This window comes from Pogona vitticeps, chromosome 7 (assembly GCF_051106095.1).
Source record: "Pogona vitticeps strain Pit_001003342236 chromosome 7, PviZW2.1, whole genome shotgun sequence".
Lineage (NCBI taxonomy): Eukaryota > Metazoa > Chordata > Lepidosauria > Squamata > Agamidae > Pogona > Pogona vitticeps.
The window spans coordinates 32327693-32349141 of NC_135789.1; the positions used below are offsets into that span (position 1 = coordinate 32327693).

The following is a 21449-nucleotide window of genomic DNA, read 5'->3' on the forward strand; positions in this document are numbered from 1 at the left end:
AAATCTCTCACTGCCTCCATATCTTCCCCTTCTATTTGTCAGGAGGTGATGGGGCCAGTGGCCATGATCTTGGGTTTTTTTTTTTTATGTTGAGCTTCAGACCGTTTTTTGCACTCTCCTCTTTCACCCTCATTTAATTCCTCCTCCCTTTCTGCCATCATACTGGTATCATCTGCATATTGGAGGTTGTTGATATTTCTTCCGGCAGTCTTAATTCCGGCTTGGGATTCCTCCAGTCCGGCCTTTCGCATGATGTATTCTGCGTATAAGTTAAAGGAGCAGGGGGACAATATACAGCCTTGTCGTACTCTTTTCCCAATTTTGGAGCAATCCGTTGTTCCATATTCAGTTCTAACTGTTGCTTCCTGTCCCACATATAGGTTTCTCAGTAGATAGATAAGGTGGTCAGGCACTCCCATTTCTTTAAGAACTTGCCATAGTTTGCTTTCGTCCACACAGTCAAAGGCTTTTGCTTAGTCAATGAAGCAGAAGTAGATGTTTTTCTGTAACTTTTTTCTGGCTTTCTCCATAATCCAGCGCATGTTAGCAATTTGGTCTCTAGCTCCTCTGCCCCTTCGAAATCCAGCTTGCACTTCTGGGAGTTCTCGGTCCACATACTGTTGTAGCCTACCTTGGAGGATTTTGAGTATAACCTTGCTAGCGTGTGAAATGAGTGCAACGTACAGTAGTTGGAGCATTCTTTGGCAATGCCATCACCTCCACTGGCCTTGTTGTTAGCCACCCTTTCTAACGCCCACTTGACTTCACTCTCCAGGATGTCTGGCTCAAGGTCAGCAACTACACTGTCTGGGTTGTCCGAGACATCCAGATCTTTCTGATAGAAATCCTCTGCGTATTCTTGCCGCCTCTTCTTGATGTCTTCTGCTTCTGTAAGGTCCCTCCCACTTTTGTCGTTTATTATATCCATCTCTGAACCACCGATTCGGATAGTCAATCCCCTGTAATCCATGCACAGAATATGACAAGAGATGCTGCTGTGGGGTCGGCATCCAGAGACTGAGAGAGGAATCAGGAAATCCCTCCATCGCCTCTCACCTCTGCAGCGGGAACTCAAAGCCGCTCTCTTGCTCTCTCGCTCAGCTCCAAGCTGGAGCCTAGACAGAGCACCGAAAACAGAACGGCCTTCGTCCTACGGCAGGAAGACAACTTCGGTCTCTCCATCAGCTGGCTCACCTTCTCTAGAGCAGCCGCCCTCTGGTTCTTGGACACGTTCGAGTCAAGGCAGGCGGCTTTCAAGCATCGAGGAAGGCCAGAGACCTGCAAAAGAAGCACCGAGCGTGTCCTGCTCGAGGGTGAGAGAGGGAGACAGCGCCCTTCAGAGACAGACATTCCCTCAACCAGCCTCAATGGAGACCTGTGCCTTGGCCCCAGTGGCCCTGGAGGGAGAAGACGAAGTGCAGGTTTTCATCTTCTGCCTTCTGCTAGCATCCTCCGTCGGCACCAGGAACACACTAAAGAGCCCAAGCTCACGGGGCAGCCTCGAGTCTCTGCACTGCTTTCCCATCCTCGCTATTTGCCAAATTTCAGTCCCTGTCTCCTTCTGAGCTCTGCCTACTCTCTCCACGCCTTCAGTGCCGTCCCATCTCTTGGTCGTCTGCAACAGGAACACCGTCGGTCAAGCCATCGTCTTTTCCTCCTCCTCCTCCTCCTCCTCTCTTTGGAAACTGGCTGATTCTCTCACCCAAACCTTTCGTGGTCCCAAACAGACGGGCCTTCAGCTGACAGGCTCCTCCCAGGGCTCCCTCTCTCTCTGAAATTCCCTCGGCTTGACTGAGAACAAACCTTGCCATCGTTCTTTGCAGGCATGAGAAAACGTTCCAGCAGGTTTCCGAGAACTGTGGTTGGAGAGCCCTCCACAATAGAGACTCCAGCAGGATGCCCCCGGAAGCAGGGAGTGCGGGTGGAAAAGAAAAGGAGATCCATCGCCTGCTGTCTCTGCTGCTCCCCTGTGGATGTGCCAGAATCTCCATCAGGGCTGCACATCAAGGAGGGGCTCCTGGTGCCTATTCAGTCCCTGCTGGAGACGACCCCTTCCCCTGCCTGCACGCTGGGTGAGGTTCCCTTGCAGGGGCGACAAAAATGACACCAAAGATTGGACCAAATCCATATCGTATTATTATTATTATTATTATTATTATTATTATTATTATTATTATTATTATTATTATTATTATTATTATTATTATTATTATTATTACTTTCCCACAGTAATCATACATTAACCACTGATGTATTTCAATAAAAATCTTTCTTGTGATCTATGTTTATGAAGATGCAGATCTGTGTGGCTTTGGGGGGGGTCTCTCTTTTCTGGATCATGTACAGAGTGCAAACCTCAGAGTCCACCGGAGTCCAGAGGTTCAGAACCGGCAGGTCTCGAGTCAAGGCTCCTTGGCTGTGGCCACCCTTGCAACGCTCGTGTTTTCCATCGAGGTGGGTCAGGCTGAAGGAGACCCCGGGTCTTGCTCGGACTCTGCAGACGCACCCCGGGGGGGGGGGTGTGAGAGAAAGGCCGGGAGTCTCCACATTGGACTGATTTCCACTGATTCCAGAAATGGACTTGATGTTTTAAATCAAGCACCAAATAAGGCATCAACACCATAAAAATAAAACCATATTTTAAAAAGGAATAAAAAACAAAGGGAACTCACAGGGAAATAATCATCTTCATGAAAGGAACGAGAAGACAAAATGTTTCTTCATCATAGGAAATCTGTGGCCTAGTTAAAAAAAATATTTTTATTTGATTTCCATCTGTCCTGACCCCCAGAACTGGCATGGAAACCAAAGTTTATTTTTTGGGGGGGGGGGGCTCAGGAGGAACCTGCTGGAGGTAACTCTGCCCATTCCATTGTCCCTCCCCCTTCCCCCCCCCCCCGGGAGCTGTCCAGACCAGAGGGAGGGGGAGAGAGGGCGTGCCCTGGGTCAGCCCAGGGATCAGGGCTGGAGGGGGTCGCCCTCCCCTTGGAAACCTCAGGGCGCAGCCTGGATCCGTCCCTGAGCCGGAGAGGGGTTTCCAGCAAGCCCCCCCCCGCATGGAGGCGCCTCCTCCCCCCCCCCCAGGGGAGTCTGTCCATCTCATGCCCACCTTTCTGTTTTCCTGAGCTTTAATACAACCCCACTGACTGGTCAGTCTGATTGCAATTCAGGAGGAGGGCCAATGTTTGAAGGCCGCGGGATAGAGACCATCAGGAGCCACCTCGAGTGGTCGTCTGGCCAGAGAGGTGTGGTAAAAATACAATCAATCAATCAATCAATCGGAGTTCGTCTCTCGTCATGTCTGTGGCGGCTGAACTCAGTTCCAGTGGACAATCTCCTCCGTGGCTAAGCCCATAATCTGGTTGAAGTCAAACCGGATGTATTTCCCTCTACAATCGCCGGTCTCTGCCCTAAACCGGAGGGCCCCACCCAACCCCACGGGCCCCACTGCCAGCGAGCGTTGCACGGGGCCGAAGCGGAGAGCATTCCCGGAAGCAAGAGGGAAGCCCAGTTTCCTGGCCTGGGGAAGGCCTTCCGCACCCTGCAGGAGGCAAGGCGGCGCGGCGTTTGGGGCACGGCGGCCTTGCACAAGGCTGGCAACCATTCCTTCCGGGGTCCACAGTTGCCAGGATCTCCCAGATGCAACTCTAGATGTCGGAATTAGGATTTAAAAAAATTAACAAGGTTCCCAAAAGTTAGGAGAAATCTCCACTAAATATTCCATATTTTCCTTTGAAAACAACTGCTCCTTTTCTTTCAGGAAACAAGAGGGAACGTTTTAATTTATCTAGGAAGGGGTAGGGAGTCTGTGGCCCTTCAGATCTTGTGGGACTACAAACTCCATCAGCCAAATTAAAGGGAGGATAAGGGATGAAGTGGAACAACACCTCAAAAGCTATACTTCTCGTCCCTCTTTAGGAAAAAAAATATGGCTTTTTTTTAAAAAAGAGAGAGCGAGTGGGAAGAGAAAGGAGTACATGGCGGAATCTCAGGACATAACCATGATCGGACATCATCATCATCATAAGCCCCTCCTCCAAAATAAAAACATGTCATTGGAAACAGGCTTTTAAAAGCATGCAAGTCTCTCCAGATACTTTAATGATCGTCTTGTATAGAATGAATACGCCGTAAAATCAGGAGGCGAGGCTGCTAGGGGGATTATGGGATCTGTATTTCTCTCCCACCCCCACCCCCCAATCAGCTTAAGATGCTTAGAGACCTGCTGCTTCGATTTTTATGAAGTCAAGTTTGCCCAACTTTTTCCTTTGGCAGTGGGGGGGGGGGAGAGGAAGGTGTGATTGAAGAATGTACCCCAAAACAACCCACCTCTATCTTCCTGCATCAACGGCTGTGAACAACCCCGTTTCCTGCTTCAGAGAGAGGCCAGCCGGAAGCTGCTCAGAAGCCAGAGAGGGAGCCTATGGCAAAGAAGTGGTTCTCTCTCTCTCTCAATCTTTCTCTCCCTCCCCCCCCCCAATGGTTTGTTCCCCAGGATCCTGGCCCTTCTCCACTTCTCTCAAGTCCAGGTTCTGCTTTATTTTCCCCTACACTCAAACGGCAAGCTAACTGAAACACAGGCTGGATTGGAAGGGAGCAAGCAAGCTCAGGAAATGGTCAGGGTGGCTTTTCTCGACAAGATAAAATCTACAACGCACAATCCGGCACATCACTTCCTTTCCTGAACGGGGAGACAAAACTGCTACCCACGCTCTGCTACCACCTCTCTGGTCGTCTTGGAACTGACCACAAGGAAGCCTCTTCCGACCAAAATCCACACCGTTTTGCTAAGACAGGCGTGCGGGTCGCCACTTACAGGCATCCTACACATTTCTACTCACAGAGGAGGCCCACAGGGTTCGGTGGCGTTGAGGCCGGGCCTGACAAAGACCTCCACCTGAAACCCTGCAGCTGAATCACCTAATGGAGAAGACGGGGGTGCTTCTCAAATCCCACCCACCTCCCGAGGAGGTGCCCAGAAAAAGATCCCTGTTCTTCTATCCGATCAACAACTGGAGATAAAAGCAAGGTTCCCCCCCCCAGGGTCAAAACTGGGTTTGGAGCAGCTGGTCCCAACTGGGCACATTCCAGAGGATTTTGGACTACAGCTCCTATCATCCACAGCCACCACGGCCTCCATCAGCTGCAGAAAATCTTTTGCCAGTTCGGTTCTTTGATGCGACAGGAAGGGCCGCTAGAACGCTTAGCAAGGCAAGGCTGGAGAACCTTGGCAGCTTTGCTTCGCTCAATTTGAAGGCCGGCCCTGGCTGGCAAACAGACCCTTTCTGATACGATAAAAGAAAAAGAGATAAATTACCAACATGTCCCCATTTGTAACTCTCAAGAATTCCACCCTTCTAAGATTCCACTCCTCAGCAAAGACATATTTTCCCCCCAGAGCACAGATAACCAGAAATGTGATTTATTTCATATATACAAAACTGAGCCCGGCCTTGCTTAGGACGAAGAATCCGGCTGAAACTTGGGAGATCTGAGTTCGAGTCTCCGCAAATTCGTGAAACTCATCTTGAGCCAGCCCTTCCCTCTCAAGCTGACCTAGCCCGCGGGGATCCTGTTATGAGGGAAAAGAGCAGCATCGACTGTCAGGGAGAGAGAGGGGCAGAATTTTAAAACGAATGCTCAAATAACTAAATAAATAAAGTCATGATTTCTCAGAGAAGAGGAAATCCTGTCACTGTTTGCATGTGGCACATTCAGAGACGCTATTAATTATCTCCTTCTGTCAGATAAAAGAATCTGAATTACCACCACTACGCCTCCCGAGAGAGGAGGCAGCTGAGACCACACAGCGCGAGGGTGGCTGATGGGTTTCCTTGGCTTGCCACCCGGGTGGCCTCAGAGCCAGCCGCATGGGGGGGGCATGGTGCCCCCAGGAGGAGGAGGCGGGAAACAGTCACTTCTGAGTCGACTGAGAAAACCCTTGAAGGGCCACCATTAGGACGTAAATCGACCCAACGGCACATCATCATCATCACTAAATCTGATACTAGAAACAGATTAAAGGCAAACTGGAATGGTAACCACCAGACTCTAAAATAGCATCCCCCCCCCCAGCTTGACAGCAAATGTTAGCACCATCTGTTTCCAAAACCACAGACATCTGGTTGTGGGAATTAAAGAAGGTGGGGGGGGCAGGGGGAAAAACCTCCTATATTCCCATTAATGTTGAGGAGGTGCAGGATTTCGGTGGGCGTTGGTTAAGACAGGTGGGTGACTCAAGGCAAAAATCTCGTGTTTTTTTCTTTTCTTTTTCTGGAGGTTTAGAAGGCGGGACCCTCCGATTATTCTGTCCCTCGCCCCAAAGGAGTCACTCCAAATTCACAAATTGCAACACACACACACACACACAAGGCCATGCTCTGATGTCTTCTGATCTCCCTCTTGCAGTCCTCCTGAAGCTTCCCTCAAGGCCCCAAATGGCCCCTTCTAGGAACTGGGAAGTCGCTCGATTCAGAGGACACACAAAGCTAGGTTTTGATGGCCCACAGAAGCAGGGTGTGGTTTTCTTTTCGGAGGGGGCAGGAGAACTGATCTTGTCCCCCACCCCACACCCTCAGGGGGATCAAGCGTGTGTTGCCTCCAGAACTACCTGGAGAAGAACTTCCTGGTTCACTTGGAAATGGGATCCGAGCCATTTCCCTGTTCCAGTGATTTATTTCGGTTTCGACCTGACTCATTCTGTGCAAGGAGCCGGAATACAGTAATAGGCGTTGCTCAACCTCTCCACCTGCCTTCAGAGCCAAACACTTTTTAAAAAAAAAAATCATTTCCAAAGGAACAGTTCTATCCACCCCTCCTAGGAAAGCAAACTTTCCTGTCCCGACTTTGGCACCGAACAGAGAAAAGAAATAAAAATGCAATAAATACTGTATGGCCATTGGCTTGCTCTGGGAACCAGGCGAAAGAGAGATAACACGCTCAGGAAACAACGTATTCCTGACCAGTAAATAAAGGTTTAACCCTCGTCGGCTTTTTGAAAAGCAATCTCTTGTAATTACAGTAGAAAACCCTGCAAACTTAATACAATTGTTTATAAAGTAACTCTTCCTTATCCGGTTTCACAACAGTAATCTAAACAAATTACTTTGTACTTTGCAAAACACATACGTGGAATGATACAAACCAGCAGCTGCTGGTGCAAAATATACACTTTTTCTCTCATCAGCTCTTATATCCACCACCACCACCCCCGCCACACAAGGGACCATGTACAAGCCGGCACGTGGACTGTGTTGTATTCCTCCTCTTGTGTTCACTGAGATTACATTCTCAGCAATAAGAAAGAAGTGACAGGACTTCCTGTGCAGGCACAGAACAACCCAATGGTCTGCATTCACAGAGGCCATGGTGCAGGACGTCTCGGAAGTTTCTAGAGCTTAAAGACATGTGATTCGTAGGAACTTCCCCCGTGGAGGGCATGCTCGACCCTCCAAAGGTCCCTTCAGTTCCTGTAAGAGTCCCCTGGGGTCCAAGGCCTTAGATCAAGGACAATGTGATGGGCAGAGGGGGGAGGACGGGCGGGAGGCGTGGATTCACAGAGGACCCCTCGAAGAACCAGGGTTACAGGTAGGTAAATCTCTCTTTCCTCTTCTTCGAGGCCTCTGTGAAGGCACACCGTTGGGGGACGTCACGGCGGAAAGGATGTCAAGATCGCTCTGCCAAAAGGAGCACCCTCCTTCGCCCGGATATCGAGACAGGGGTGTCCCACAAAGGTCGACGGGTTAGACCCTCCGGATGGGAGGAAGTTCTATTCCACGCTGGAAGACGGGAGAAGTTGACAGCGTTCTGGTAGAACAGGCCGTTAAATGTCCAGGGGGTGTTTTGCCCACGAGCGGATAGGCCAACATGATCGTTCTTTCCGCTCCACAGGCTCAGCAGGCCCCCCCCCCCAATGTTTCATGAAAGTGAAGCGCAACGCTAACCAGGAGTCGCCGAGAGAGGCTAGAGAACGTCAGCGAAATTTAAGCAGGGCCTGGCTTTGAACTGCAGGAGAAAGGGAAGCGGCCAAGAGAGCTTTTAGCTAATTAAAAAAGGGAGGGAGTTGGAAGCAATAAGATTTAAGATGCACCAAGTTTTCGAAGAAGCCTTGCCTTCAGACACCCACCGAGGCCATCACAGATTTGGCAACGCAAGAGGAGAAACTAAAGACCTTCGGACAAGCCTCCGGTTCCGGGCAGAGGCTGCTGTCCAGCTGACAACAGCTCTCAATGGAGCCGTTTAAACCGACAAAGGATAAGACAAGATGGCAAACTGTTGCTTTCTCATCAGGCGATTGCCCCCACATGAATGGAAAAACCGTCCGTTGCAGGTATCCGGAGAATCTCAGCTCTGTTTTACTGAGAAGATAATAAATGATCAGGAACTCCCCATACTGGGATGAAAAGTCTTTGGGGATAGTTTGTTCTCGTAAGGACAATTAAGAGCTGTTGGCTTTACAAAAGACACGCTCCTGGCAGAGACAGGAAGTGGCTAGAGTGGATTCGCTGAACATGGATCAACAGGGCAGTCGGTGCTTTTGGAGTTTTCTTGAGAAAGGAGAGGCTCCAGCAATGGTCGGCCCACGGGAGAGCCTAGCCTTATTTCATTGTCTGCCCTCGCGGGCTACCTGGACAACCGACCGTAGTTTCTAACCATGCAAGATCCTTGATCTGGTGTCACTTCACAAGTGGCTGGCTCCTTTACACCCTCCGGTCACCTCGTCTCCCGCCAGCGCTACAAAGCCGAGGAACCAAAGGCGCATCCAGGAACCGGCCCACCAGGACGCGGCAAAGCCTTTCCCGCCGTGCTCTTCCTAACTTTGGCTGAACAAAACACTTCCTTGTGAAGCCCACCGGTTTACATGTCTGGTAAGAGTATTTCTTTCTGCTTGTCTCTAAAATTTACAAGCCATTCTTCATCTCCAGCAAACCACACTCTTTTATTTATTCCTTGTCTTCATCTACCACCCCTTCCATTTCTTTTTTTTCTGCAAACAACGGTCCTGTGAGGTTGGCCAGGCTGAGAGACAGAGACTATAGATGTAGGACTGGCCTCAAATAGCCTCAAATAGAGAGTGAATTTCATTTCCACCCCTCTCCAGACTAAAATGTGAATATTGAAACCCTCAATCCAGGGCTCTATCCTGTTCTTTTGATCTGGTCGCCAACATAGCTGACCATCTGATCCTCACAATAACAGCCCTACGAGGTAGGGCCAGGGAAGAGGAAGGGACCTGCCTCACAGCTTACCCAGTGAACTACATGGTCAACACAACACAACACCACATGTACATAATATCATCATCAACAACAACAACAACAAGAAACAATCATTAAGCTTTACCCTGCTGTTGGAAAAAGGGATGCCTCGGGGCATGTAAAAGTGACCCTGCCCTGATAGGATCATAGATTCATTAAGGGGCACACGAATTCAGAGATAAAACAACTTTAAAATCAAGGATTTGCTGTAACAGCCTGTAGGCGCAACAATTAAACAATTAAAATTCTCTCCCTCTCAAGAGGGACGTCTCAGTCAAGGGACTTCCCTTGGTAGGGAATTCCAGGATTTGAATGGAGGACCCGTCTCCGGGTGACGGAGAAAGGCCTAAAACTCATCCCACTTCCAAGGCCGTCGATCCGAACCCTCAGCCTCTGGAGCCGGGCTCGCGGTTCGAAGGGAATCTTTGCCTCTCCCTGCCTCAAAGCCTCCTACGGGAGGCTCGCAGATTAGAGCCCTGTTTATGTGAAGATTTCCTGCCAGAGAGACATCCTCATCGATCCAGGTCTCTCTCAAGGAGTATACGCGGGGTTATCAAGATTATTCTTGGCCTCGGGAGCTAAATCGGAGGCTCTCTCTCTCCGCCACAAAAGCCTCACAATCAACAGCGGAGGCGTCCAAGCTCCGTCCGTGCTGCAGCTCAGCACCAAAACCCCCTCCGGGCCCCTCCAGGAGCAAACCTCTCTCGCATCGCTGAACCCAGCCGTCCTCCCCGAGCATGTACAGAGGCCTCGGCCTTCATCGAGGAGCAGACATACGCCTTCTGCAAGCGGCGAGGGCCCCAGGCAGAGAGCTTCCAGGTGGCCGAGGAATGAAACATTCATAAGCTTGAGGCCCTGGTCTATGAACGTGACCAGGCCATAAGGAAAGAGAGATAGCTCTTGGGGGGGGGGGGGTAGGGGTGTTTGGCACCTAGGAAGGCAGAGAGGATTATGAAATTAGACAGAGCAGAAAATAATTATTTTCCAGCCCACAAAGGTAGGTTTTTCCTGGCCACGCATGAAAGCTGAGTGGCAAAAAAAGGCAACAATGGACAACAGAAACTGCTTTCACCACTCCAGGGCAAAATTTAATTTGGGGGCTGAGCCAAGACCTGTTGCAGCCTGAGGCTAAAGGACAACATGCCCCATCATCCACTGCAGTTGAGAACGTTTGGTGGGTGCAAGACCAGCCACGTGGCAGATGCCATCCTCTTTTCCAAAAATATGAGAGACAAGGGCCTTCGAAAGAGCAGGCCTCCCCCGCCTTCCCCCCCCAGAGCATCTGTGCCCAGCCCCCCCCCCCGAGGCAGCCGCCTCACTCTGCCACAAGGCAGGGCCAGCCCTTGTAGAGTGGAAAGATCATCGGGGACCCTCACGCAGCAGCGGCAGAGCAATCTAGTCTGGGTGGAGAAGGTCTCCAAGGTATAACCTGTAAACTCTCCAGGTTGAAAAAAGTACCAGGTGGATCCAGGTGAGGGTTTATTAAAATCAAACGTTGAAGAAGAATCATGAGGACTAGGACCTTAGTTTGCCAGAACCTGGTTTTGTCCCCAGAAGTCCAATCCAAAGCATCTCCAGGGTTAGCAGGAGAAGGAAGAAAAGCAAAAGCAAAATCGGCCTCATCCTACAAATGCACTAGCGGGAGGGACCCCAGGGCCAGAAAGGCCAAAGACTCCACCGTGAGGCTGCTTCCCACACCTGTGACTCACTGCCACAAGGCTGGGTGGTCACCATTCGCTTCTTTTGAAATCACGGAACACATTCAAATTGGAGGAAGTACACAGCAAAATTGAGGAAGAGATTTTTTCTTTTCAGACTTCAATATCCAGGGATTGCACTTCTTCCCCGCTCCCCCAGCCGGCATGACCAGGGGGGGTCCGCCACAGGCCAACAACTCGTTGCTCCAAAAGGCTATTTTCCCTGGCCAGACCCACGGGGGGAGGGGGGGGTTGGCTCAGGAGAACCTCCATTCCCCGGTGCAGTCTACCTGGCAATGCTCGTCCGGATCCCCCCCCCGCGATTCCAACCTGCCCGGGGAGGCCAGCGCCCCTTTGATTCCCGCCCCCCTCCCTACATCTCCGAGGGGGGAGCCTCACCGACGGAGGAGACGTCCTCCTCGCGGTCCGAGCTGTTGCCGCTCCAGTCGCTGCTGCCTCCTCCGACGGCGTCTCCTCCGCCTCCCTCCGGGTCGCTGCCGCCGCCGCCGCCGGGCGACTCGGCATCCCACTGGCGGTCCGGGGAGCTGGGGCCCTCCGGCAGCGGGTCCCCCCGGGGGCGCCTCTCCCCGCGGCGAGGGGGCGGCCGGGGGGCGGTGGCGGGGGGCGCCAGGAGGGCCCGGGCAGCCCCCGAGGGCTCCGGGGAGGGCGGGGGGCGGGGCGGGCGGGGCTGGAGGCCGGGGGTCCGGGGCGCCACCGGGGGCCCCCTCGGCCTCTCCAAACGCGCCCTGGGCGCACGGGGACTGGCGCGGGGCTCCCCGGCGCTCCCGCCGCCGCCGCCGCCTCCTCCTCGTCCGCCTCCTCGCCGCCGGGCCAGCGCCGCCTCCAGGAAGGCCACGGTGACGGTCTCCCGGGCCAGGGCCCGCTCCAGCTCCTGCAGCGCCCGCCGGGCCCGGCCCAGCTCCTCTTCCAGGGCCGGCACCGAGGCCAAGCCCAGCAGCAGGCGCGGAGGGGGCCCCTCGCCGCCGGGGAACTCGAGGCGCCAGAGGCGCTCAAAGTCCGCTGCGTCGGCCGCCTCCTCTTCCTCCGGCTCCCCCATGGCTGGAGAGCGAGCGAGGGCTGCGGGGGGGGGTAGGGGGGTAAGAAGCCGAACGCCTGGGACCCCCCCCTCCGCCTCCTCGGCCTCCGCCGCGCAGCCCCTCCGCCCGGGCGCAAAGACGGCCCAAGCGACGCGCCAAACTTTCCAGCCTCGTTCGCGGCTTCCGCTCTTGGATCGCCCGCCCTCTTGGGCCCGGAGGGGAGCCGCCTTCCTCCAGGCGGGGCGGAGGCGAGGAGGAGGGACGCCACCCCCCCCCCGGGGGGGGGGGGGCAGGCAGGCTGACCCTCCTGCGATGGACGGAGGGGACCGCCCGGTCAGAAAGGAAGCCAACAGGGCAAAAGAGGAGGCGGAGGATGGGGGGGGAACCCCTGGCCCTGCGAGGAGGCGAATGAAGGGAGGCAGCTGGATCGAATCAGGGCACGCGAGGAGAAGCGGGGCCTCACCAGAAAGGCAGTAATGCTGGGGGAGGGGGGGGAGGGGAGGCCGTAGGGAAAGAGGAGGACCCTGTGTGAGATGGACCAACTACATCAAGGAAGCCATTCATTCACAGGGTCTGCACAGGTCAGAAGCGAGAGGAGGACACATCGCCAGAGATTGACCTGTGGACTTTTCTCCCTCCCCCCCCCCGCACAAACACGCAGCCTAAGGTGGTGGGACAAGAAACTTCCCTGACCACCCCCAAGGTGGATTGAGTCAGAGGAAGAACGCCCCTGAATTTCATCCTCTTGTGCCACTTGTGGCCACGTGGGGACCCTTCAGGTGTGGGCTTAGAGCCATTAACAACCACAACGGTAACAAAGGCGCCGACGCAAGCCAGTTAATGCCGATTTACACATAAGCCTGACCACCCCCCCCCGTGAATCTCTCTGATTTTCTTCCATTCCACCAACACCAGAGGTCAGCAGTAGCAGATCTTGCAAACTGATTGTTTAAACAGCCATTTGCTACTACTGTGCTGTGTTTCCAAACCATTACTCACGGCCAATGATGCCACCATTGGAGTCTGCAAGTGCTTTTTAAAACGTCTTCCCAAATACAAATGGAGACCACGTCACCCACATAGACATGTCATGCCTACGTTTGTACTTCTGCATTCTGATCTTGTGTGCGTGTGTGTGTGAATCCATTCCCCTGGCTAACTTAACTTTTCCCAAGTGCACCCCCAGAGTGTAGGGGCGAAGTGCCCTTACAGGGTTGCAACGGAAGCAGGGCTGTGGGGAAAGCAGAAGGAAGGCTATCCTGCAGCCCTCTCGGAATCTTATAAACCACTTTGGGTTTTTAAAACTCAAAAGAAATGTAGGAGTGCTATAAGTACACCAATAAATAATGTTTCAAAATGGACCTGTACAGGAAATCACCCCCGGCCTCCTCCCCCTCCTCCCCCCCCCCCTTTGTTCTCTATCCAAGTGCTTGGGTTTTGATTACAAACCCCTCAAAACTGGGGTCCCCAGTCTCACACAGCCCCCCCCATTGTTCCAAGGCCCTTTGGGGTATCTCACGCCCCCCCCCCCCGGCCAGATGCACATCTCACTTTTTTCTATTTTTCTGGCCCCATTAGATCCCCTGCTACATTCTCCCCCCCCCCCCACCGCTGGACACACACCTGTGGTCTTCCAGATGAGCCTCCATCTTCCTTTGGATGGTGTCGTCTAGAGGTTCCTTCCCGATTCCCCCCCCCCCGAAGAGAGGCTTCCCTGTTGGGGTGTCAAGTCTCTTTCCCTTCCTGGCTGGGATTAATCACTCCTGAGACAGAACCCAAATAGTAGAAGAGAAAAAATCCATCCTCCGGTGCCAGGAAACCTCTCTCCGCGCAGCCTTCGGCCACCTTAGGGATCCCCTGCAGGGCTGAAATCGGCTCCCCTGCAGTCCTGGAGGCGTCCACCGGGGATCCAGCTTTGTTTTTAAATCCAAGGCGGGGACCCAGACGAGGTTTCCTTCCAGGTGTGGGGTCCCCCCCCCCCCGTTCGGAGGATGCTGGGACCGCTTTCGGGCTACGGTCGGCCCACGCCTCTCCGCCCGCTGTCTTGCTGAAAAGGACACGGCTCTCCTCTCTCGACGGGAGATGGCCGGCCAGCCGGCAACCGATCTGGGGAAGCAGGGGCCGGCAATAAACCAGCCTGTCTTTGACAAGGGCTAAGTGTTTTTCTGGATCGCCTCCCGATGCTGAGAAAGCGAAAACTTCTTCGGCCCGTCGATGCATTAGAGAGAGAGAGAGAGAGCCAGGCGTCTCCCTTGGGAACCTGCTTTGCCACCCAGGCCCCGTGCCAGCGGCACAGCTCCAAAAATGGCCACCCGGCCGCAGAGCAAACCACAAGGCCCAGAGGGGAGCAAAGGGCTCCAATTGGTTAATGAAACCATCATCATCATCATCATCCCACTCTCCTCCCTCCGTGCTCCGCTGGTCTGCCTCTCTCTTCATCCTACGGCAGGTTATTGCGAAGGGCGCTCAATTCTCCTCCTCGGGTTGAAGGCTGGCGTTTCCTAGGAAAGGATGCGATGCATCTTCTGTCCGAGGTCCTCAGGGCTGACCAGAGGGATCAGGCCGCCTGAGCCCAAGGGCAAGAGACGCAGAAAGGCGGACGGAGCGTCGGCCTGGGACAGAAGAGAGCCAGGTTCAAATCCTGAACTGAGCCACAATGCTCCCTGGGGGGGGGATCTCGAACTAGTTGCAATCTTCCTCAGCTTGGCCTACCTCGCAGGAAGACTGTAAGGATAAGATAGGGAAGAGGAAAAGACAATGTAATTTTAAAAAAACGTGCTGCTGACATACCCCCCCCCCCGCTGCCACCTGAGGCAGGGACGGTTCTTGACATCATCCCAAGTCATATTGTGTCAACTACGGTGACAGGGTGTGGAAAGGGTAGCGCCCATTCATTCAGCTAAAAGAGGAAAGTGCCGAAAGTGACAGCCATAGAATGTTGTCAAACAGTACGTGTCTCCCAGGCGCGAGAGGTTACCCCCAAGATGGGGCTGCAGCGTCACCTTTTCAGGGTTTCAGGACTGTTTGTGTGGGTGGGGGTGTCAGGATGAGAGACTGGAATCGCTGAGCCCATGGGTCCTCTGAGCATTTTTGCGATGGCCTTTCGCCCCCACAGGGTTGACAAAGGTCGGGGCCATTGTGTGGGCACAAAAGGCAGGCAATGAGCGCTAGGGTGAGTCAGACCAGGTCACGTCAATGGACAAACTGCGAATACATACAAACCTCTTTCTCTCTCTCTTTCTCTCTTTCCTTCTGTTCCTGTGTCTTGGCTTTCGCAAAGAAGACCCTTGTGACCTACTACGGTAAAAAAAACAGGATTTCACCCATCTAGTTACAAGTTATCTGTGACAAATTACTTGAAATTAGGAAAATATACATTTTGGAAAGCCAGAGCCGGTGGGCACTAGAAAACTGGGTGCTGAAGTTAAAAAAAAAAAAGAAAAGGAACTTTTCTAACCTCCGATCAGTCTTTAATCGCTCTAAGATTCTTGCGGTAACTTATAAAGGCTGACACATTCTACTGAAACGGAGGATGCAACAAAGTTCCATTCCAAAAGTAATTGACGTGGGAATGGGACTACTTAGGGTTGGTGTAACTAACAATGTGTTATAGTTACTTTTCAGGAAGTTCCTTTTTAAAGCCATCGTTAAGGCACTGAATTTCCCAGGTTTACACCATTCTTTTGTCATTTTTAAGTCACAAAAAGAAACTAAAACTAACAGAAGAAATGTCATGCAGAGTTGCTTTCTAAACACTGTAATGAGGGAGACCAAATTATTTGTTTAAAATGCTCCCATGAGTAACAGGAATAATTGTTTTTTTTAAAAAGTAAACAGCAGAATTTTTACTGTTACAAAATAAAAATACATTTAAATGGCCTTTTAGTTGACTTTAAATCAGTCAAGTGCTGGTGCGATGATGTTTTTTCGTTTTATATTTCTCTCCCTTTACGTACACGGGTCCGGGTCCAGCGACCTTCCCAGGGCTCAGATTTGGCCCACGAGCATCCTTGAGGTCCATTCCCCCCCCCCGCCCAAACCATCAGCCTAACTTTTATTTTTTAAATTGGCTTGTAAATTCCTTTTATCGTTTCTATCAAGGAAGGCGGCTTTAACCCTGACACTGCCTCAGAGGAGCCACCGGTCTTTCTACTTTTCCCCACCAGAGAGAGCCAGAACACCATCCAGCCTCCAGCCTCCCTTGGCTGGGAAATCTCTCTCTCTCTCTCTCTCTCTCTTTCTCTAGGTAGGTATACACACACATACCTGTCGGTCTCTTACTTTCTAATTACAGAGTTTCTGTACTTCTCTCTCGATCCTCAGGCGTGTCTCCCTTTGTCTAGGTGCACAATTTAACCATCTGTCTACTTATCTACCTATTTAATTATACAGTTTCCCTCGCTGTCTTGTCCGACCTATAGGTCTGCCCTTCTCCTCTATATGTGCACACACGCCTCTCTGATTCCCATCATTCCTGAATCTCTCTCTCCCTCTGTGCATTTCTTCCTCCCTCAAGGTGCACCTCTGTGCCTCTCACCTGCTAGAGACAGATACCAAAAACTCTAATAAATGACTCCCAAAAAATGCACGGATGTGTAGCAAGAGAGACAAGCATGGGGACAGGGTGGTATGGGGGGGTGGCCCCTCCAGGTCCTGGGGTGGGAAAAAAAAACCCTCTGCGTTCTGTCCATCTTTCTGTCCAGCGCTTCTCTCAGGGGTGGGGCCAGGGCAAGGCAGGGTGGGGGCTTCCTTCGGGGATCGATCCCATGGCACCTCGACCCCTCCTGCACCCACCAAGGCGGAGAGGAGAGAGAGAGAGAGAGAGAGCGTGAAGTGCAGGACCGCCTGAGGGCACCGCTCCGCCCCCTCCGCTATGCCTTCCTCATCGCCCCCGCCCCACGCTGGAAGGGCAGGAAGGGCTTTTCGGATTTACCGAAGATAAATGTCTTTGCCACAAAATTTACGGCCCGGTGGTGAGACCGTCAAGGCCCCCCCCCCCGTACTGCTGGCTACCCAGCCACCACCGGCTTGTAAAACCTGCCTGGGTGACAAGGGATAAATCAAAATGGAGTGTGTGTGGGGGGGTCCCAATCCTGGTCTTTTCCAGCCCTAGCTGCTGATACTGGGCCTCCAGTCAGGGTTTGGAGAAGTTACGTTTTTTTTTTTTTGACTACAAGTCCCAGAATCCAGGGGTTCTGGAACTGGTCATTCCCCCCCCCCAAAAAAGATTCCCCCCCCCAAAGCTGCATGTTAGGTTCAGGGTAGACTTTCCTTGTTTAACCTCCCCCAACAATAATAAGCACCTTGTCGCCTTCCTGAGGAAAATTATGTGGCTTTTAAATGACCGCCGGGGCCTCCCTTCCTCCGAAGGCAAGTCTCTGCGAGGTGAATCTCTCCCTGCTCTGCAGCTCTCCCCGCCCCACAAGCCAGCCCCCCCCCCCCAAGCAGGGCGAAATTCAGGCCTGGCCGAAGAACCCGGCAGGTGAGCGCCGGAAAAGGGGTGTGGGGTGGGAGCAAAAGCCCTTCTAACCCACGCCTGCCTTTGAAGTCCGGTCTTCCATCGGCCTCTTTCCCTGGGGGGGGGTTTCCCCTCAGCTGATTTATGGGGTGCAGGGACCCCGATTAGCCCCAGCTTCAAAAGGCGCCCCGGGAAGCAGGAAACAAATAAGGCAGAGATTCATGGCGGTAAAGGGACTCAAAGCGGGGAGGACAGAAAGACCGAGAAATTTCCCCTGGGTTTTTTAAAATGTACATTTTTAGTCTAATGCGCAATCATTTTGGGCGGCGTGGTACAATGGTTAATGTATCAGAGAGGGACCTTGGGAGATCCGGGTTCAAGTCATGACATCCCCCTGCATGGCTGTACAGCTGTATGCACTTACCTGGGAGAAAAGTCGATGGAACATACTGGGGCTTGCTCGGGAGTAAGCTTGCCTCGAGATGCAGGTGGTATGTAAGTGGAAAGGGTCGCTGTTCAAATGTCCTGCTGAAAGAGGATGTTTTTCCTCCTTCGTTCCTGCAAATAAAATGGGAGATGAGTGTGAAACACTTGTGCACTGACACACCACACTTGTGAAAGATATTTCATGGCTATCCTATTTGGTTGCTTCTTCCTCTTGTTTTCCCACCAATGCGCCAGAGGTGACATACAAGCCCAAGGGTGGCTTTAGAAACTGGCCAACCTCGCCCTGTTCATGGGGCGGCGAGTTCCAGAGGTTCACAACACACAGTGTGGAGAAGAACCTCTCTTTCAGACACCGTGCTTCTGTCGTCTTCTTGCATTTTCGCGGAGAGAGAAGAACATTAGTTGTTTATTTGCAAAGCCTTGAATAAAGAACATTTCTATTAGCGGCCCAGACATTTGCACGCAGCCGGGGTTTCTGTGCTCAGAGGCAGAATAATAAAATCAAAGACCTGGAGACTCGGAAGGTCATCCAGTCCAACCCCACGGCTTGTGCAGAAAACCTCCACCCTTGCCAGAGGACCACCCGTGCTTAGCCTAAAAACAGAGGCAGGTTTACAATGTCCGTTTTGTTCCCCTGCCTATAAACACGCAACAGAAGGGCCTTTCTGTTTTTTGGGTGGAGGCTGAAGCCGGGAGCCCTCAGCACATCCCTTTCGGCTCAAGGGCGGCTTTGTGACCCCAACTCTCTCTCTGGTCGAAAATAAGGGCAGTGAGCGAGAAAGAACTAGCAACCCCAGGGTCCCCGGTTTCCTGGTCCTGCTCCTCCTTGCTGTCCATTTCTTCACCCATCCCCGCAAAAAAACTGTCCCTTTTGAATTCCCACCTGCTTTATTCTCATGACCACCCGGTGAGGTTGGGCAGACTGACAGGGAGAGCACATGAGGGCCCCCCAAGTTCAAGCAGGAAGTTTCAAGATTCAGTGAGAATGAATACCTTGATCTCTCAAATCTGGATCAAACTACTACACCGGAGGCTTCTTGCGTTCTCTGGCGGCCTGGAGGACTCGGTCCGTTCTTCAGTACAGAGGATTGTCATGACATCCTCCCCATCCAGATCCCTAAGAGGAACTGCGAAAGAAACTGCCCTGGCCCCTTGTTTTGGGAGACAACTAGGAACTATTGGGAACGGTTATTGTTTCCATCAGAAGGCAGGTCTTTTGTAAGGCCAGCGGCTCTTAGTGGCTGTGGGTAGGCGTGGGCATGATATTCTGGCTTAACTGATTAATCCATTCTGCACAGCCCTGCCCCCCAGCCAAAATGGCTTCATAGACTGCTTAACAAAAGCAACAAAGACCTGCTTTTGGACCCGTGGAGGTTTTGTTCCGCCGTGCCTCGAGGTTTCCACGCGTCGGCTCCTAGCTTTGCATCTCTCTCTTCCCCTCTGCGAAGTCTGGGGGGGGGCTCCCCCTTGCTTCAAGGCAGGGATGAAAGCTGAGAAGCTCAGGAGGGGAGCTCGCCACCCCATAATTGCGGCCGCTGTCACTCAAAGGAAGGAGCGTCCCTCAAACGTTTGTGCCACGGCAGCGCATTGCCCAGGAGGTGATGGGGAGGAAAGCCTGGGCGGATTTGTCCGGACAGGATGCTTCCTGTGGACAGTGGGCACCTCCTTGAGTGCAGGATACCTGGAGGGCTGTCATAAAAAAGAAGACCAAGAAGAGGAATTGACCGGGTGCAATTAAAGCACAGCCTTGAGGGGTTTGGAGGAGGAGGAGGAGGAAGCCGACAGCTCCTGCTGGAGTCGTCCGGCGCAGCTCTGCGCAAAAGGCACATCGGATCCTCTGGGAGCTCCTCGTCCGAGCCATGCCCAGCGCCGCTCCGAGTCCCAGGGAGATGCCCAGCCCTTGGGGAGACGACCTGCCAGGGGCAGCCATGCAGACGGCGTGCTTTCCGCCGCCTCGCCAAAGGGATGCCGGGAGCTTCCCGGAGGAGCCCGAACGGAGGCGCAAAGCCAGGCCCGTGCGCTCCAAGGCCCGGCGCATGGCCGCCAACGTGCGGGAGCGCAAGCGCATCCTGGATTACAACCAAGCTTTCAACGCCCTCCGCCTGGCCCTCAAGCACGATCTGGGGGGCAAGAGGCTCTCCAAGATCGCCACCCTGCGCCGGGCCATCCACCGCATCGCCAGCCTCTCCTGCTCCCTGAGGATTCCTAGGCCCACGCCCAAGGGGTCCTGCACCCACCCGGAATGCCACGAGGCGTGGGGTGAGCCTGGAGCCAGGAGTCACCAGCTGGGGCTTTTCCAGCCACCGCCAGAGTCCGGCTATCTGACTACGGCTCTCTTTCAGCCTTCTTCTGCTCTGTCTCTGGCCGGAGGTCCCGAAGAGGGCGAGGAAGTACCGAACCCCACCTGTTACCTGAGCCGTCATCGCCTCCTCCCGAGTCCCGCTGCCTGTCAGCAAAGACGTGGACCTGACACTCCAACTGGCCCTACGGGGCCTTTTCCATGGGAATACAGATTTTTCTAAGAGACCGGATCTCGGGACCTCGTGGGAGTCTCTCTCCTCTGTCATTGCGACGGAGGAAGGCGGCAGACGCCTTTGACCTGAGCTTGGGGTCTGGCCTGTTTCCCGACACAAGTCTTGCCAGGATGTAAAGGAAAATCATCCTTGTGGGTTTTTCAGATATTTTCCCAAGAGGCATCCAAAAATTCCTCTTCCCCTCAGCTGGTTTGTAAAAGGTACCTAGAGCAGTGTGGGGCAGCGGGGGCTTGGCAGAATTAGACTCAAGTCAGAATGAAACTTAAAACTCCTTCTGAAGCTTCGATGGTTTAACAGGCCCCCTTCCTTCTGTGGGTCTCCTCTAGATGGAACAAAGGTGCGGATTTAACTCCGGGTCTTTGTAAAGGTGGTGGTGCTGATCCTGAAAGCAAAGGTTCAGATTAAGGTCTGATTTTTAATCCCATAGGAACTGTTGACAACCCAGCCGGGACGACGCCTTTTTAAAAAATGTGTCAAGGAAAATTCTGAAGAACTCTGAAACTTGCTCGTTGTTTTGTGACCTTTGGGCGAGTTCTAATAAAAATATTCCACAGCAGAAGCTTCAGTTTTGTGCTTTTCTCTTACCTTCCTGATGGGCCAATGAGGACCGCTTCGGTTTTAGGATGTCCGTCACGGGGCCGGCCGGCTCTTGCGTGGCTGCCTGAGACCACAGGATGAATGAACAGGTAGCTTAATTGTTAATCAGCTGCTTTGATGTCACATTCCCAAACTCTCTGAATTTTCGGACCACAGCTCTCAGAATCCACAGGCTATGCTGTCCGGGGATTCTGGGAGTTGTAATCTGACAGTTAAGATCTCTTGAGCTCTGGTTTACATTGACAGACACGGAGAGAGGTGTTTCTGGGTTATTAGTCCTTATAGGGGCAAATAGCAGGGCTGTCACAAGCATCTCTGTGGCTTAATCTGGGTCTTCGGGTATGTGTGTGTGTGTGTGTGTGTGAAAAGGCCAGGTCCTGCTTCGCCTCAGGTGGCGAAATGTCTCGGGGCAGCCTCAGGTT

General features: G+C 52.9%; 1 protein-coding gene across 3 annotated transcripts in view; it reads right to left on the reverse strand.

Moving 5' to 3' along the window:
• ABR (ABR activator of RhoGEF and GTPase) overlaps window positions 1-21449 on the reverse strand; it is a 100418-nt gene that overhangs the window by 73110 nt on the left and 5859 nt on the right. The window contains exons 3-7 of one of the 3 annotated variants that reach the window (XM_078379178.1): window positions 21016-21091; window positions 19250-19585; window positions 17900-18007; window positions 15214-15288; window positions 13615-14715 (exon numbers count right to left, since the gene is read on the reverse strand). Coding sequence is in view for 1 of the 3 variants with exons in the window: in XM_072978647.2 (XP_072834748.2) it covers window positions 11354-12011 (658 nt within the window). In the remaining 2 variants the exon portion in view is untranslated. Of the gene's footprint in view, window positions 1-11353; window positions 12070-13614; window positions 14716-15213; window positions 15289-17873; window positions 18008-19249; window positions 19586-21015; window positions 21092-21449 lie in introns of those variants that run through there. The other 2 variants (XM_078379177.1, XM_072978647.2) reach the window with 2 other exon arrangements.